This window comes from Schistosoma mansoni (genome assembly GCF_000237925.1).
Source record: "Schistosoma mansoni, WGS project CABG00000000 data, supercontig 0148, strain Puerto Rico, whole genome shotgun sequence".
In the NCBI taxonomy this organism is placed as follows: Eukaryota; Metazoa; Platyhelminthes; class Trematoda; order Strigeidida; family Schistosomatidae; genus Schistosoma; species Schistosoma mansoni.
In genome coordinates this window covers 90,743-109,238 of record NW_017386045.1, presented here as the reverse complement: position 1 = coordinate 109,238, position 18,496 = coordinate 90,743, and the positions used below count along the sequence as shown (strand labels likewise).

General features: G+C 37.1%; 1 protein-coding gene across 1 annotated transcript in view; it reads left to right on the top strand.

Annotated features, from left to right (window-relative positions):
• The window catches only part of Smp_173990 (rab11, putative), a gene marked incomplete at both ends in the record, with an annotated part of 53,300 nt that extends 36,465 nt beyond the window's left edge, over positions 1 to 16,835 (top strand). The window contains 7 exons of the mRNA XM_018799309.1: positions 3,409 to 3,567; positions 5,634 to 5,865; positions 9,590 to 9,717; positions 10,820 to 10,959; positions 13,404 to 13,635; positions 14,636 to 14,786; positions 16,582 to 16,835. Coding sequence (XP_018646608.1) covers positions 3,409 to 3,567; positions 5,634 to 5,865; positions 9,590 to 9,717; positions 10,820 to 10,959; positions 13,404 to 13,635; positions 14,636 to 14,786; positions 16,582 to 16,835 — 1,296 coding nt within the window. The remainder of the gene's footprint in view (positions 1 to 3,408; positions 3,568 to 5,633; positions 5,866 to 9,589; positions 9,718 to 10,819; positions 10,960 to 13,403; positions 13,636 to 14,635; positions 14,787 to 16,581) is intronic.
• Between the last annotated feature and the right edge of the window lie 1,661 nt (positions 16,836 to 18,496).

Here is an 18,496-nt window from a genome sequence, read left to right as displayed (position 1 = left end):
ACAATAGGACAAAACGGTCGTCTCGTGCTTCCAGGTTTTCCATGGTAGTCTAGCTTCAATTGACTCATGATCTCAACTATTAAAATTACTATAATATCCACAAAAAACCATTCTGATATTAACTTTGAAAATTGTCGAAATTGTACTCTTAAGTTACCTTGTTGTTTTACCTTTTATTGTCCAAATAAAATTGTAAGGAGCGAAACTGGAAGACATAAGAAATGGTACATGTTTAATATTTGCATCAATAGAGATTGTCGAGGATTTTCTTGACTTTGAATTACCCATACAGTCTTCATTGTCCTTCACATTATAGCGTTTGATTTATTTAAAACGGAGCTTTTTTAAATACTTTCATTGCAATGTCTCCATGGATAGCAATCAACAGGTTCGTCAGAGATGTTCATTCAAATTTAACCAATAACCTTAGGGTCTCAATCTACATTTTTAGTAAATTATATCAGTACAAATATGTACTTAAAGGATTTTAGTCCACAGGCTATATTAAACAAATCAGTAAGTTCCAACAGACGAAACTATGTTTACAAGATGAAGTCATATACAACAAAAAAAAACTTATTAGTCTTTGAATAAAAAAGTACAGACAGTTCAACAAAGAAAATTCTCTCATTTCAACAACATTATTCAGAGAAGGCTGTACGTACAATTGTATCTATAATTACTTAACGAATCCAGTACTCTGTAGGACGATGTAGAAAGTGGATTACGTCATAGAATATTCCTTTCCGTATTTAAAAAGAATTGCCTAACAATTGTGAAGTTGAAGGAAATTAATGGGGATGGATGTCAAAACATGCATATTATGTATACTAAAGCAGTAAAGAGAACTGGGAGATACACAACTCAAGGTAATAAACCACTGATACTGGTTTAGGTTCAGGGTGAGAAATACTTTTCATGCCCGCGTAAAGATAACCATCTCTTTTTAATCTTCTATAAAAGAGCGCTACCCGGCGTTTTCAAACATTTTCCGTTCATGTTTAGTTTGTGACTGCTGAATATAAGAGTATAATTCCCATTGAAGACTTAATTTTAATTATGTAAAGCTATCTGTAGGTCTACGGACAGTCACCATAAACAGAGGACCCAGCATGAATGTGTATCAGAATTCTATTACGATACTCAACTCCTTATATATCCACCTAATCGAATCACAAAGTCATCGAATCTACTAATTGTGAGTTCGTTTTAAACCTATCAGTTTACTGACCTTCGTTTTGACCAATGACACAATGACTACGAAATCTAAAATTTGATTGAACCAATCAGCTTTCGCTATCTCCAATAGCCAATCAGAAGATAAAGAGAGCAAGCCAACAAATTTATTATTTTAATATAGAACACTGATGACACGATCATATGGCACCACGACGTGTAAGTCGTGATTGATACGTTGCCAAGTCATGAGTAATATAAAACCGGTCACTAGGTGATTAATTAGTTAATGATAACCCAGTAACAATAAAGTATATATCAATAATTAATAAGTTCAATCAAAGGTAAATATTACAAACCAATTAATTAATAATTACGCAGTAAAATAGGCTGTTTTATTGTTTGATAGTTTCATCTTCCTTAAACATTCACTCAAATCTTACAAGTTCAAGTTACTTAATTACTTTACTTACTTACGCCTGTTACTCCCAATGGAGCATAGGCCGCCGACCAGCTTCCTCCAACCCATTCTGTCCTGGGTCTTCTTTTCTAGTTCTACCCAGTTTTTGTTCATTCTTCTCATGTCTGTCTCTGTTTCTCAGCGTAATGTGTTCTTTGGTCTTCCTCTTCTCCTTTGGCCTTCAGGATTCCATGTAAGGGCTTATCTTGTGACGCAATTGGGTGATTTCCTCAAAGTGTGCCCAATCCACTTCCAGCGCTTCTTTCTGATTTTTTCCTCCGCTGGAATCTGGTTTGTTGTCTTCCACACGAGTTCAAGTTACTGCATCTCTTATATCAGGACAGAGATTGATAAAGTTAAGTAAGATGGTGATCAACAACCGGAAGCGAGAGAGAGAGAAAGTGGGAGGGAGAGCAACATCAACATCAAATATAGTTGTGAAAAAAAATGAATGCGATCAAATAGACCGAAAGTTTACATCGACATGACTTAAACCAAAAAGTTAGTGACTTCATGAATGAATAACATATTTCTGACTGATCACTTCATGATGACCAATATCATATTTATATAGTCCTTTTTTAGTACTGATCGATTTCCATTGATCAACTTACAATCCAGTCACTAGTCTAGGTGATTTGACATCGCACACTCTATCATGAAATGTTAAGTATTTGAAGGAACTCTGTTTGACTTACGTTTCATGTTACCAAGCCCTCATCAACATAATGTACCTACAACATTGAGGGAATTGTCACTCTCTAGTGGATTTGAACTCACATTACCCAAACCAACAATGTGAGATATTACCACTGGATTATTAAGGCAGTGACTGACCTTCTTGTTATGTCCCGATAAGAATGGTAACTTTGAGATCTATTTATGAACAAATATTATGCATATATTTTTTATCCTATGATTGCTAAATAACTAAACTATTCGTATTCATGTTCCTCTTATTATGAGCTTTATTTTGAACTATAAACTATTATTATACGACTTACCATTCTTGAGTTATCCCTAGTCTATTAATTACTGCCTCCCACATTCACAGCCACATTTGGCTAAATCTTGTACAAATGTTATTCCCTTATTTTATTGGTACGATGTGGTCAGTCTGTTTGGTATATAAACTCAGTATGTTAGAAATATAAGAACTCATACCGCAGAGGCTGTTCGGGACTTAACTGGCTGGGCTAGACAGAAAGCAGGACCGACAAGTATTCTAGACTGCTCGTACGATTTCGTGTATCACTGTTCCAATCGATAATTCTCTGCTCTCTCATTGGCGGTTTTATCACGTCATACAGTAACAGGGCATCCACTCGGTCACAAGTTATAACACTTCTATAGGACTGAGACGTTACCATTGAATTAATCACAAATTACTAGGGATCAATATCATATATTTATCTAGTACTTTTTACTTACTTACTTACGCCTGTGACCCCTCGTCAAGGAGCATAGGCCGCTCACCAACATTCTCCATCCAACTCTGTCCTGGGCCTTCCTTTCCAGTTCCTTTCAGTTTCTATTCATCCTCTTCATATCTGCTTCTATTTGCCGGCGTAATGTGTTCTTTGGCCTTCCTCTTTTCCAATTTCCTTCCGGATTCCAAGTTAGGGATTGTCTTGTAATGTACTTTTTAGTGGTGATCAAATGTCATTGATAATCAGCGACAAGTAGTATATGATTCAAGTTTACAGTTTCTTGTCGACTTCCACTAACTACATCATTGATACTCTCTTATTGTTGTTTTATTTTTCTTAAAGCTTTCCATTACAGCAACCAATATCTATCAAATTATTGTACATCTATTGAGAACATATCCAACCAATATGAAAATAGCTTATAATATAGCAAGATTAATTAAAGTATTAAGTGTATGTAATGAAAATAAGATCAAATTAGTTGAAGCTGGTACTGTAGAAGTAAGTTTCCATTTTTTTTTATATAATTGATATAAAGTATTTTGGTTTATGTTGATTAGAGTTTTGTTCTTTGAGCTGGATGGTTTGGTCGTAGAGGTTTCATCGTTCTTCTGAACGACATCATCAGTAGCACAAACTTTGGGTAGAAGTGAAGTGATTGGTTTAAAAAGAAACGAAGGATATTTTAGTATTCTTTTTAGTGTATGCGATTTTGAGAGTAGTGGTAATCAATTTATGAATTATGACCTGGTATAGATGAGGGTGAAGAGAGTTGGCTCTCATTCTCGAAATGATTTCAAATCTACACGCGTATACAGCCACTATCAGTCAGTCAGTCAGTCAGCTACAATGTAGGACCAGGCATATGTACGCATCCGTCAAAGTTGCCACACCTCATTAGCGCAACAAGATGAACACCAAATTCATAGAAGTAGTTACTTCAATGGTAGTAATATCTAAAAATAGATTGCATATAAGCATAAAATACGGGAAGAAAGAATTCGTTGGTAGAACGAATGGTATAAAGCAATCTTAATTTCACTGTTTAACGGGAGAGTATAAACCTACCGCATTGTGATCGATTCTGAGCCATGTCACACAGAGTCTCCAACCATTTGTTACGATAGTCGTGCGGACCCCAATCAAGTAGTCTGCATCTACCACCAACATGGCTCAAACCAGAATTAAGTGATTTCAAGGACTGATGCCATTTTTTGCCTTGGCCACCCCTACATTTCTTCCAACCATCTCCAACACTATTCAGCATAAAGCGTCGTGGTAATCGGTGTTTAGGCATACCCAACACGTGATCCGACCATCCCAGTCGATAAAGATTTACAACCTCATCAACTGATTTATCATCATTTCTGATACCCTGTGTCTAACCTCACTATTATTTATTTACCCGGTGATCCCAGCAGATGCGAGCAATATTTCTAAGATATCTGTGATCAAATGCTAGTAGCTTACCAATATCTTCTACTCTTAATAACTATGTTTCGCATCCGTAAAATAGAACAGGATCAACTGTCGCACAGTTACACTGAAATGACTATGGTTTCAGTATTGACATCTGATTTCTTCTTTTATCAGTCAGGTAATCACTAATTTATCCGCATTTTATCCATAATCAATAGTTCACTATTTCGAATCACCTTAATTCATATTCGACAAACTAAGTCTTATGAAAAAATCTCTATTTTATGGTATTCTATTCAATCTGTAAATAACTTACAATCACATACTTTGATTTATTCAACATGAGTTGAATTAATACTGATGAAATTCTAAAGGTTTGTATAGTTTACAAGAAACCATTGACCTTGGTTTCATGCTATTTGGTATTCGTCAGGAAGGTGTACCTGTAATCTTAAAGAAAGTGTTCTGCCTAGAGGAATCAACCCCGTTTTCCTCCAGCTTCACAGTGTAATACGAGGCTATTCAGGTCTCGATTGATCTCCTGTAGCTCATTTGTAACATCTTCGACTGTAATGCTGGTTGGTTTAAGTTTAAATCTACTAAGGAGTATCAAAACTCTCAAGATTGCAAGCAAAATTTTCTGTTTTTGTGCATCCTAGCACGAAAATAAGGTTCAGAGTTCCCTGTCGATTACTTTCAACCATCTTAATATAATATACACGATGTCCAGTCATTTATACTAGTGTTCACTCTGAGATTGGATTGAGAGAATCCATTCAAACCCAAATGACTAAACAAACATTACATTCATTCAGTATTGTTTGTTTGAATCTTCCCATCGATGTTTAGAACTGCAACTGGTCAGTCTCTAATTGGCATATGTCCATACTGTGAGTATTGCCTCGATATAGCCTAAATACACAAGCATGGTAAGCAAAGATGGATAGTGGTTAGCAGTGGAATCCAGTTTGATGCGCGTTTCGTCCTATTTGGAATTCGTCGCCTGGATGTACCTTCATCTCAGACTTGTTGATGTTCACTTTGGGACTCGAACCCAGTACCTTTCACAATCAAAACTTAATATGTTCACATTTGAATCTGGTTTACTGTATAAACTTTCTACGAACTATTCTTATTTTGTATTGTAGGCTTTAACTCCATTGTTGAATTGTACTAATGAAGTATTACAATTAGAAACACTATGGGGTTTGCGTAATATCAGCGATCAAGCTTATCATTTATTGGCTACAAAAAATCTTATCCCTATATTAATTAGTTTATTGGCTAGTAAAAATGAACATATCTCTATATGTTCTGCTGGATGCTTATGTAATTTAACATGTCAAAATGTACAAAATAAAAGTCTGCTGGTTGAAAAAGGTAAGATCCTTTTTATAATTCGCAAGGTACATTTTTTCAATTTTTAATTATTCAATAGGATTGTCTAGGACAGAGTTGAATGGAGAATCCTGGTGTGCCGCCTATGCTCCTCCACAAGGGGTAACAGGCATAAGTAAACTTTGGCACGAGATTATATAATCACTAGGCTTGGATACATTGAGTACATGATTTTCGAAAGAAAAATTGAGAATTCGAAGTGTGTGCTGATGATGATGTCGTTCAGAAGGACGATGAAAGCTCCACGACCAAACCATCCAGCTCAGGGAAAAAAACTTCATCAAAATCATCCACCTGAGCTACAAATCTTCTCCACAATCAGGAAATTAGTTTATTTTTTATACAATACAACCAATGTGTGCATAATGAAGCTCGTAGTAAAATAAATGACAGAGAAATAATTTCAATATTAACGGTGTTTCATATTTAACATGGTTGAGAGGTCTATTTATCTTTATTCAATATCCCATCATATGACATGAGTCAATTGAAGCTAAACCACCATGGAAAACCTGGGAGCATTAGACAACTGTTTCGTCCTATTGTGGGACTCTTCAGCAGTGCGCATCTACAATCCCGCCTCGCGAGATTCGAACCCAGTACAACGAGGGATCATATATATATGCGTCGCAAATCAATTGATTTGTGTAATGGCTGATATACTTCTCGGACGCCCAAAGCGAAGCAGGTGGTCTTCTTAGAGGACCACTTCCCTAGCCTTTGACCTAGGGGTTTACTCCATACAGAAGTGAAGTAACGTTAAGAAATGCGGTCTCATTGTATTTGGTGACAAACGATAGATCCATACAACTTTTGTTCCATTTGGGACTATAGGGCCCATATGTACCATCAGTTTGAAATGATGGTTTTACAACTCCCCTCAGTGAATCTTCAGTATCCATCAACCCGGGTAAAGCTCCAAAAATTCGCTTTACGTCCTCTTAATTTCGTGAACATTCGTAGTGAGAGAAGGCAGCGAGTAGGATTCCCCTGACAGTGACTGTATACACATGGGGATGTGAGAGCATATGGAGAGGGAGAGCTGACTCTCCGAACCCTTGGCCGTACCAGGTCATTTAGGGACAACATAATATGTCATACAGATTAGTGTACTTTGTTTCAAGTCACACTCTAAATCTGACCAGGCTAGTGTGTGATACTAGCTCATTGCTTAAACAAAATTAGGTAGGACGGATTTTGAACCCGAGACTTAAGAGATGAAAGTCAAGAGTCTCGATCACTGAGCCATTGTTGTACTTTATTTCCAATTAATTCTTATTACCTTCTTTCGATCAAATTGAAGATATACACCTTTTTTATTGAATATTCAGTACTCAGTGAATAATCCAGTAAAAGGCACTTTGTTCATAGTTATTCTCAATACAAATCAAATTACAAAATGGTGGCAACAATCTAATTATTGACTAATCATTGATTTCAGTTCCATAAATGTCCTCACTGAGGTTGCCAATTGATCAGTTAGACAAATAAATGTAAAAAATAAACCATTTGGGGTTATACGTTTATATTTCCACTTTATATAGTTTCGAGTAAACTTTAACGATTTTCTGGTGTGAGACTGGTAGATCCTGGGTTCAAATCCCGCGAGGCGGGATCGTGGATGCGCACTGCTGAACAGTCCCGCAATAGGAGGAGACGGCCGTCTAGTGCTTCCAGGTTTTCCATGGTGGTCTAGCTTCAATTGACTCATGATCTTACCGATATAAAATTACTAAAATCTCCACAAAACGCCCTTGTGATAATCCTCTGTATGACAGAATGATGTATAATGATCTGAATGAAAGCAAGGTGTTGGGGAGACCTAGAAAGTTTGTCGAAAAAAACCAAAAGGGGCTCTGAGAAACAACTTATCCAATCAGCATTCAATAGAAGTTTTGCCACAAACATTTAAAAGGTGAAAAGTCACATGTCACGTTTCTGATTGAACAATTACCTATCCTGTTACTATGTTTGGTAGCGTTCCAGAACTTTCCAGAAACCAAAGGTCACCTAAAATGCTAGAAATACCCTAGATTTTCTGTATTTAAATCAACCTTGGAGTAGAACGTTCTTTCCATATATCGCGCCTTTTCTTTCGTGTTCAAGTTGCCGTGTAGATTTATCCTGGGGAGGGGGAGTACTAGAAGAACTTAACAAACCAAATCAAGCTTTCAATTAGAAGATTTATCGAAGCTCTGTATTTCAACAGCTGTTTTATACTGAAATTTCCCAAAAATTATGTAGGAATAATTAATCAAATTGGTACGATGAGGTTAATCCAACTTATTCACGTTAGTATTGACAGATTTCTGCATTATCATTAAATCGTCCACAAAATTAGGGAGCTTCTACTCGGTTGATCTAAATGTGTTAAACAAACAACATATATTCATAGTTACATAGATATGTATATCATACCTGTGTTCAAACTGTAGGATAAATGGATCCTTATATTAATTATCAAAAGGGGTTTTGTGCAAATTCAGTATTTTCATAGTTGAAATCATCAGTCAATTGAAGCTAGATCACCATGGAAAATCTGGGAGCACTGGATGGCCGTTTCGTCCTATTATGGTACTCCTCAGCAGTGAGCATCCACGATCCTGCACTCGCGAGATTCGAACCCAGGACCTACCAGTCTGGAGCCAGAGCCCTTAACCGATAGACCACTGAGCCGGCATCCAACGGTGTTAATGTCCAACTTCTAAATAATAGGACGAAACAGCCGTCCAGTGCTTCCAGGTTTTCCATGGTGGTCTAGCTTCAATTAGCTCACGCTTTCAACTAGGATCCTTATATATTTGAATAGATCCATAATATTTGGATTTTGATTGACCCATTGTACCAATAAGCTATGGTTGAATTTCGCATCCCTTCTACGAACTTCTCTTTATAGCGTTCAACTATAACCTCCCATGAAATCGAACTCATGATGTTCAAAGTCTCCCGACAAGAATTTCCATATAGTAATACTACTACCGATGATAAGTGAATCATTATCGACATAATTGCGTCTAACCGTTATCGGTTTTTCAATTGAACTTCAGAAAATTTAATCATTAGTTAATTAGTATCGAGGATACCATTATTGTTGAGTTGAATATTTTTGTATTGGTTATTTGAATCTTTCTATTAATGTTTAGGACTGCAGTGGGTCACTGTCTTATTGGCACATGTGTATCCTTTGCGGATTGTCTCTATATTGCTTTAAGCTACAAACATTATAAGCAGAGATGGATTGTATCTATCAATGGAATCCAGAATGCATGTTTCGTCCTAGATAACTGGATGACGTGATGGCGTTTGAAGAGAACGGTACTGGGTTCGAGTCTCACTGTGAACATCAAATCTAGGATGCAGTTATACCCGGCTAAAAAACGAGTCTCAAATAGGACGAAACGCGCGTCCCGTCTTCCATTGCTCAGATGGATAGTTTACGTAGTTTTGTTTTCCAATTTCTTTTTCTCGATAATGTCATTGAACTCTAGCTCCATGATGTAAATGCATCGTTTTTATCACAGAAACTTGGAGGTATTCAATATTAGTCTGCTCATTGTTGAAGAGTCATATTCCATAATATAAACTATTCTCCGGTAGCTATCTCTATTAAAATGTATACAGTCTTACTTTCTATGCTACAATTTTCAATCTGATTTATAGCAACGAATGACACGTTTTTGTGTCTGTTTTATTTTTATTCATCCAGGTGGTGTAAAAGTTCTTTGTAGACTTTTATGTTTAAATTCAGATCGTCAAGAGATTGCCGAACCAATTTGTTCAGCTTTAAGGCATGTAACTCATCGAAATCCTCATTCTAATTCAGCAATTTATGAAGTAAGTTTTGCCTGCTTATCATCTTTCTAGTTTCTAAATTTTGGAATGAATCGTTAAGGACTATCAACAGAAATGATCACTAAAAACGTTTATTGATTGTATAGTTGAATTCATGAGTCAATTGAAGGTAGACCATCATGGAAAACCTGGAAGCACTGGACGGCCGTTTCGTCCTACTGTGGGACTTCTCAAAAGTGCGCGTCCACATGATTCGAACCCAGGATCTATCAGATGGAGCGTGAGCGCTGATTGGTTCAAATGAAACGATCGACCGATAAGTCCATGCGTAACTAAATCGGCTAACTTGTTATTCTTATCAACAGTTACCAAATGAAATATATTTACTAAAGACTGAAGAATTGATTATGCTCTGAAAATTATTATTATTTACACTAATTAACTGTTGAGTATTAACTTATGTCACATTTGTCTAGCCTTTAGTACTGGTTAAATTCCACCAAACAACTCTAAGTGAATTTACGTCACAATCAATAGTAAACGCTTTCATCAGACTTCGTCCAAGTTGGTTCTCATGAATAGCGTGAATCGATAATCTTGAAGTAACTGATGTTGTTTTTGGGATTCAATACGTTACCATCTAGGCTGTTAGTCAAAAGTTACCAACTGAAATCGATCAAATTACATCTTGATACCAACTCACTAATATTAGTGGTACTAATTATTAACCAATGATTAGTTATATTAAATAGAGTTGAGCAATGGCTAGTAGTGGAATCCAGAACGCGTGTTTCGTCCTATTTGGGACTTGGTTTTTTTCAGCTGGATGTACCTGCATCCTAAAGTTGATGATCTCTCCAAGTTTATTATTACGATTGTTATTATCATAGGGGGTTTGTGGCAGTTATTTGATTAAAAGTAAGTTTTTTTTTACCTCAGATGGAGAAATGTTTTCAGAAGGTAGCTTGTTCTTCAATCTCTGATCCATATATTTTGAAGTACTATTGAAAGCTATAGAGTGCTAAAGAATCATTCTATCTTCAAAGATGTACGCGCTTGAATCTTCAGCTAAAGCTCTATGCAAATCACTTTACAAGATAGATATATGTTTTTAAACTGTTTTTATTTTCCTCCTTTAAACTAGGTACGTACCAGTGACACTTTATCAACTATTGCTTCCTTATTTTTGAAATATCAATTTGTATCTGCTTTACCTTTATTAAAATCTGTTGTTGGTCTTGTTCGTAATTTATCTACGGTGGAAGTCACACGTCATGAACTTAAGTGAGTTATGCTTAATTTGATCAAATCTACTCAAATCTTTATGTTCATAATTATTTTATTTTATTTAAACACATAAATATTGGTACAAGGAAGCACCAGATATATATGCGCCACACAAATCTCATTCCATTTGTCTGAGGGCTCTGATACTGGCCGGGTGCTCAAACAGAAACAGGTGGTTTTCTTAAGGGGCCACACTCGGAGCCTTTGACCTAAAGGTTTGATCCACAAGGCAGTGGAGCAGTCCCATGATAGTCGGTAACCAACGATTGATTCATACGCCATTTGTTCCCTCAGGATACTGGAGTCAGCCCATTGGTTTGGAATGAGGGTTTTCCAACTCCCCTAGGTGGATGCGCCGTGTCCACCAACCCGGTTAAAGCTCCGGGCATTCGCTTTTTGTCCTCTCAATTTCGTAAACAACAGTAATGCCACGAGAAGTCAGTGAGTATAACTTCCCTGGGAGAGGCTATATACGCATGACCATGTGGGGGCATTTCGAAAGGGAGAGCTAACTCTCCCCACTCTTGGCCGTACCAGGGCATTTTGGGGTCTTCAAGAAATTCTAATTTTAGACAATTTTATCTCTCTGTAAATGATAACATTATTCATTGGAGATTATTAGCACACTGCTATATAAGTATGCGGTTGTTTGTAGAGATGGATGAATTATATAGTTTGACATTACGAATTGATCTTAGCTGAACGGGCATTAAAAACGAGGAAGGACTGAATAGCTCTTTCGTTCTAATATAGCATTCCTTAGTACTGAACGTTCACATCCACCACCGGGAATCTTACATAGTACCTTCAGTTCTTATAAAGAATGATTAAATTTTAGATCATGTTAGGATATTCACAGGAATATCCCAAAATTATCTCGAACGTAAAATCATATGTTTTCAGACTTTCCACATATTTCACATGTTATTTCCTATTGGTCATTATTTACAGTTGTCCTAACTATGACTTTCACGTGTCGTTTTCCTATTGGTCAATTTTGAGTTGTCCTAATTATAACCTTTACATGTCCTTTCTTTCCATTGGTTACTGTTCATAGTCATCTTAACTGTATAAATATGCCTTGTCTGTAAATCATTTTTGATCTGCTTCGGACCCCATAAACAGTTCTCATTTAACGGCTGTGTTCTGATTTATTGGAGTTGGGGAAACAGTATTGGGGTCGTACTAGGATATATGAATTGGTCAATCGGTAGAAATTCGCTTAGTCCTATTGCAATACGCAATAATTTCACGACGTAACATTTGGCGATTTATAACAGATCATCAAGTTACCATCTAATGGTCTACATACTTAGGAATATAAACTATCGAATTCAGAAATCTTCATCAACCTTAGTATAAACCATCACATGGACACTGGTGATTAATTTCAAGAGGAAATTCCCCAAGTTAAAATGAGGAGCAGTAACCGTCAGGGAATTCTATTAATATCGGATGTGAGGTAGTTAATCATCGGTGACATTGAGAGATAGTTGCTCAATATCGAGAATTGGCTGAAGTTAGAAATATTAACCTTTAGACGCTAATTTAAGAGTCTAGGCGCTCATCAGTAAACTTTAAAGTTGTAGATTCAATCCCCGATGGGGCCATGGATGGAAGCTTTTGAAAAGTCTCATACTAGGAGAAAACGGTTATCTAGTACTTTTTAACTTTCAACAGTTGTCTGAATAAAGTAAGTCTATGATATAAAACTATACAATGATTACTATGAATTAAATAGTCATTTGTCGAGAAAAATATTTTCATTGGAATCATGAACCGATCAATGTTAGACGACCATTGAAAACCTGGAAGAAGTGGACGGGTGCTTCATCCTAATTTGAGGCTTCTTGACTGTGCGCATCCACAACCCTGCATGTTGTAATTCAACCCACGACCTTCAGCCTTGCGCGCAAATGCTTAACATTTGGACGACTGAGACAGCAACCAATAATGTTGATGTCTAACTTCAATCAATCCACAGTACTGTGCAACTATCTTCTACTGTCTCTGATCGGTAACTGCCCCTCACTTAACGCGTTTGAGCTCCACTTGCTACAAATTCTCACTAAAGCTCCGAGAATTACCTCTCAAAGCTAGTCAACAGTGAGCACATGATAATTATCAGTATACGGTTGTGGAGATTGTTGGCTTTCATTGAAATCATGGATCAATTGAAGTTAGACATCAACACTGTTGGTTGCCATCTCAGACGTCCAGAGGTTAAGCGTTTGCTTGCCATGACCGAAAGTCGTGGGTTGAATTACAAAATGAAGGGTCGTAGATGCACATTATTGAGAAGTCCCATACTAGTTTGACACAACTGTCCAGTTCTTCTAGGTTTCCAATAGTCGTCTAATATTGATCAGTTCATGATTTCAATGAAATTCAACAATCTTCACAACACTTATATGACCTGTTATTATTTTCTTTCATAACAGAGATTTAAATGTACCAGGAATGGTAGCAAATATTTTCTTACAGACGTTTAATTCATTGAATAAACAACAATATCATGGTATAACTGAACAAGATTCTAATCATTATCTAGAAGGTGTAAATCTTGAAGATATGCTCGAATTAACATTAGCTGCATTACAAATTATGGCTAAAGATCAATCTATTCAAGAAGAATTCATTCATACAGCAGGTTTAGTTTCATCTGTTGTACAAGTAAGTTTATTATTTCACCAATCTTGGTACAAAGTATTCTAGTTGACTATTACTTTCAGCTAGGAGTTTATATCTATAATCTTAAAACGACTGAGATACTGTCTGGTAAGATTTAATCATATCTGATAAACAAGGAGGTTACTTAATTACGCCCTGTTACCGCTCGTGTGGAGGAGCATAGGCCACCCACAAGCATTCTCCATCTAACTCTACCCTTGACAATCCTTCCCAGTTGCTATTCATCCCTTGGCTGTCTGCTTCCATTTCCCAGCACATTGTGTTTCATGGTCTTCCTTTTTGCCTTTTTTCTTCAGCATTCCAAATAAGCACTTGCCTCTTAATGCAGTTTGATAATTTCGTCAATGTGTGTCCTATCCACTTTCAGCGTCTTTCCCTAGTTTCCTCCTCAGCTGGAAACTGGTTTGCGATGTAGAGGTCTTTATAATCCAGCCGACCATCAAAGTGAAGAGAATAGGGTAGCATAATCAGTCTTGTCTGACACCAGTTTTCACCTGGAATGTATCTGTAAAGATCAAAAAGCGATTTACTGAGTAATTCTTGGTCTTCAATGTTTTTTTCAGATATTTTCCATTCATGATCATCAAATAGTTATTAATTCTTATAAACTTTCAACCGATTGATTTGCAACAGGACCACTGGTTTAAGTGATATGACATTCAATGCACTATGTCTTGACGTCAGATAGCTGGAGGTACTGGAAGGAAAACCCTGAATTATGGTTTCATTATTATTCAGGACTCTTTAACAAGCTGTACCCGTATCTTGAGGAAACTGGTGTTGTCTAGCGAATTCGATCTTATATCATCCACTTTCAAAGTCACAGTCACTAATACTGACATATTTAAGCATCGACCAACCTCCTACGAGACTGAAATATTTACAAGTAGTTGATCATTGAATAGTGATCAATTTAAAGTCTTTTCTAGTCCTTTTCATCGTAAAATTGGGTTACATCTAATTTAATTTATATTTTATTTAGTTAGTATATTCACCATCCGTATGTTTGCAACGTGCTTCAACTGCATTCTTAAGTCAATTGTCAACATCTCGTTCTGGATGTCAAGCAATTGAAAATGAAGGAGCTTGTCCTCGATTTACTGAATTAATTCAATCGAATAATGAATATATTGGTAAGTGATTGAATAAAAGTTTATTCTTAATAATATTTATTTTCAGTTTACTATTGTAATGGGTCGAGCGTGCACAGACCAAATTGTGACATTACAGATTATCATGGAACAATCATTTGAGTGGAATTCGTCACTATACATCAAGTTCATTGACTAGGAGAAGGCATTTGACAGTGTGGATAGGAGAACATTATGGAAACTTCTTCGACACTATGGAGTTCCTGGGAAGATTGTCGACATTATCCAGAACTGGTACTATGGACTACAGTGCAAAGTCGTGCATGAAGGACAGCTGACAGATGCATTTCCAGTAAAGACCGGAGTCAGACAAGTCTGTCTACTCTCTCCCTTCCTCTTTCTTCTGGTGATTGACTGGATTATGAAGACATCCACATCTGACAGGAGGCATGGAATACAATGGACATCTCAGAATCAATTAGATGATTTGGACTTCGCAGATGACCTAGCCCTCCTATCTCATAGGCACGAACAAATACAGACGAAGACAACAAATGTAGCAGCAACCTCTGCATCAATTGGCCTCAATATACACAAAGAAAAAAGCAAGATTCTCAAATACGACACTGAGAACACCAACCCAGTCACACTTTATAGTGAAACTCTGGAAGATGTAAAAACATTCACGTACCTGGTTAGCATCGTTGATAAACAAGAAGGATCAGATGCAGATGTGAATGCGAGGATTGGCAAAGCAAGGACAGCATTCTTACAATTGAAGAACATATGGAACTCAAAAAACTGTCAACTAACTTCAAAGTGAGAATCTTCAATACGAACATCAAGACAGTCCTACTGAATGGAGCTGAAACGTGGAGAACTACTACATCCATCGTCAAGAAGGGACAAGTATTTATAAACAGTTGTTTACGCAAAATATTTAACATTCACTGGCCGGATACTATGAGCAACAACGTTTTATGGGAGAGGACAAACCAGCTTCCAGCCGAAGAGGAAATTGGGAAAAGACGTTGGAAGTGAATAGAACATACATTGAGGAAATCACCAAACTGCATCACGAGGTAATTTCTACCTTGGAATCTTGAAGGGAAGCGGAAAAGAGGAAGACCAAAGAACACATTACGTCGGGAAATAGAAGCCGATATGAAAAGGATGAATAACAACTTGGAAAGAACTGGAAAGGATTGCCCAGGACAGGGTTCGATGGAGATTACTGGTGTGCGGCCTATGCTCCTCCATGAGAAGTAACAGACGTAAGAGAGAGAGAGATTTTAGTGGGTGATGCATTAACGTTTGTAGTGTAAGGTACTAAGTTTGACTCTCAATGAGAATATCAACATCAGCATGAAGGTATATCCAGTTGATGAGTACCAAGTAGGATGAAAAGTATTAGCTTAATTCCACTGTTAGCCACTATCCAACTTCAATACACTCTGAAATATAAATTCATTTAGTATTGTTTGTTTGAATCTCCCCATTGATGTTTAGGACTGCAACTGGTCAGTCTCTAATTGGCATATGTGCATACTATGCGTAATGCCTCGATATAGCCTTAATTCACAAGTATTATAAGCAAAGATGGAAAAAGTAGCTGAGTAGATAACGCGATGGCGTTTGAGGCGAAAGGTACTGGGTTCGAGTCCCAGAGTGAACATCAACAACTCTGAGATGCAGGTACATCCAGCTGACGAGTCCCAAATAGGACGAAACGCGAGTCCTGAATTTCACTGCTAGACACTATCCATCTTTGTTTACAATTCTGATATATAGTTTATAGTAATAATAATAATAATCAATTGCATTGCTCTCTTTCTAGCCGCATATACTGCAGCAATTTTACATCGTATTGCTCAAGATAAACCTGAAGCTTATAGACGTCGTTTATCATTGGAATTACGTCAATCACTTTTTGATGGTGGACTACTTAATGATCCAAATGAAATAGGTCCATATCCTTCAAGTCCATCAAAACTAACTGATGGTATACTACCAAATGATAATTCACCTCATATTACTGATCGAAGATCAAGAAATTTATCCGATTCAAATTTAAGACAACGTTCAAAATAGGATGATAAATTATGTAACACTTTTAATTAGAGTGAGTTGATTTTTATCAAAACATTTTCATCCGAATACTTTATATCGTTTATTTAAACACATAAATATTGGTACATAGGGCCACCAGTTATATATGCGCCACACAAATCTCATTTGATTTGTGTGAGGGCTGTGATACTGTCCAGGTGCCCAAACTGAAGCCCGTGGTTTTCTTAGACGGCCACACCCGGAGCCTTTGACCTAAAGGTCTAACCCACAAGGCAGTGGAGCATCGGAAGGAGATGCAGTCCCATGGTAGCCGGTGACCAACGATTGATTCATACGCCATTTGTTCCCTCAGGATACTGGAGTCAGCCCATTGGTGCACCATTGGTTTGGAATCAGGGTTTTCCAACTCCTTACGTGGACATGGAGGGTCCACCAACCCGATCAAAGAGCTGTACGATCACTTTTCCTCCTCTCAGTTTCGTAAACAACACCCGTGGTGCGAGAAGGCAGTGAGTAGGACTTTCGTAGCAGAGGCTGTATACGCGTAGCCGTGTGAGAGAATTTTGAGAGGGAGGGTGACTCCATCCCACTCACGGCCGTACCAGGACATTTGACGGGCATGTATCGTTTAGAATTAATTCATATTATTTTCTGTTATTAGAAAGGGATGTGAGGATTGTCGGATTTAGAGCTCTATACCATCTTATAATCATGTTCTTAGTAGTGGCTAACTACAATAGGTAATTCACAGAGTTAAATGTGTGGCAGTTAACTTCCATCGACATGTGAAGACAGTTGCACAACAACAAAGATTGATTAAAATTACAAATGTCAACCATTGGATTTCAGCCAAGTGGTACAAAGGTTAACTGCTCACTATAAAGCCTAAAGATCCTGGATTCAATCTTCAGTACAGTAGTAGGTACATAATGTTGAGGATTCGGATAATAGGATGAAACAGTTGTCTAATACCTCTTGGATTTCAATAGTTTCCACTGTCTGAAGTCAATCTGTAATGTGAAATTCCAAAATCATGTGATCTTTTCCAGAAATGCTTTACATAAAAAATCTCGCTGTTCAAAAACATGTCGTTGTATGAATTTCTCTAGTGAGAAACAACAGGCTGCGGATAAACTCCCCTTCGTCAAGTGTATATTTTCGTCTATTCAGTCACTCAATTGTAGATATTTTGGAATAACTCCTATCATAGAATTAATTAGGAGTTATGACTGACTACCCTACACTTGACACGTCCGTAGTATGATGAAGTGGTATTTTCGTCGTATATTTTTTCATGTAAGCCAGCGAAAATAACCGAGAACAAAACACACACCCTATCATGGATTACGATAGTGTAGATAGTAATTCCCCCCTTTTTAATCTCTGCACGGATTCCAAAACCTCGTTTGGATTTTGCCAACTTACGTCACCTATAGCGAAAACGAGATATACGTCTATCAATTAAAGGAAGAGTATACTGCGCAGCAGTTCGCTCTGTTCTATTTTACGGCTGTGAATCATGGCCATTAAGAGTAGAAGATACTCGTAAGTTACTAGTATTTGACCACAGATGTCTTAGAAATATTGCTCGCATCTACTGGGATCACCGGGTAAGTAATAGTGAGGTTAGACACAGGGTATTAGGGAATGATGGTAAATCAGTTGATGAGGTTATGAATCTT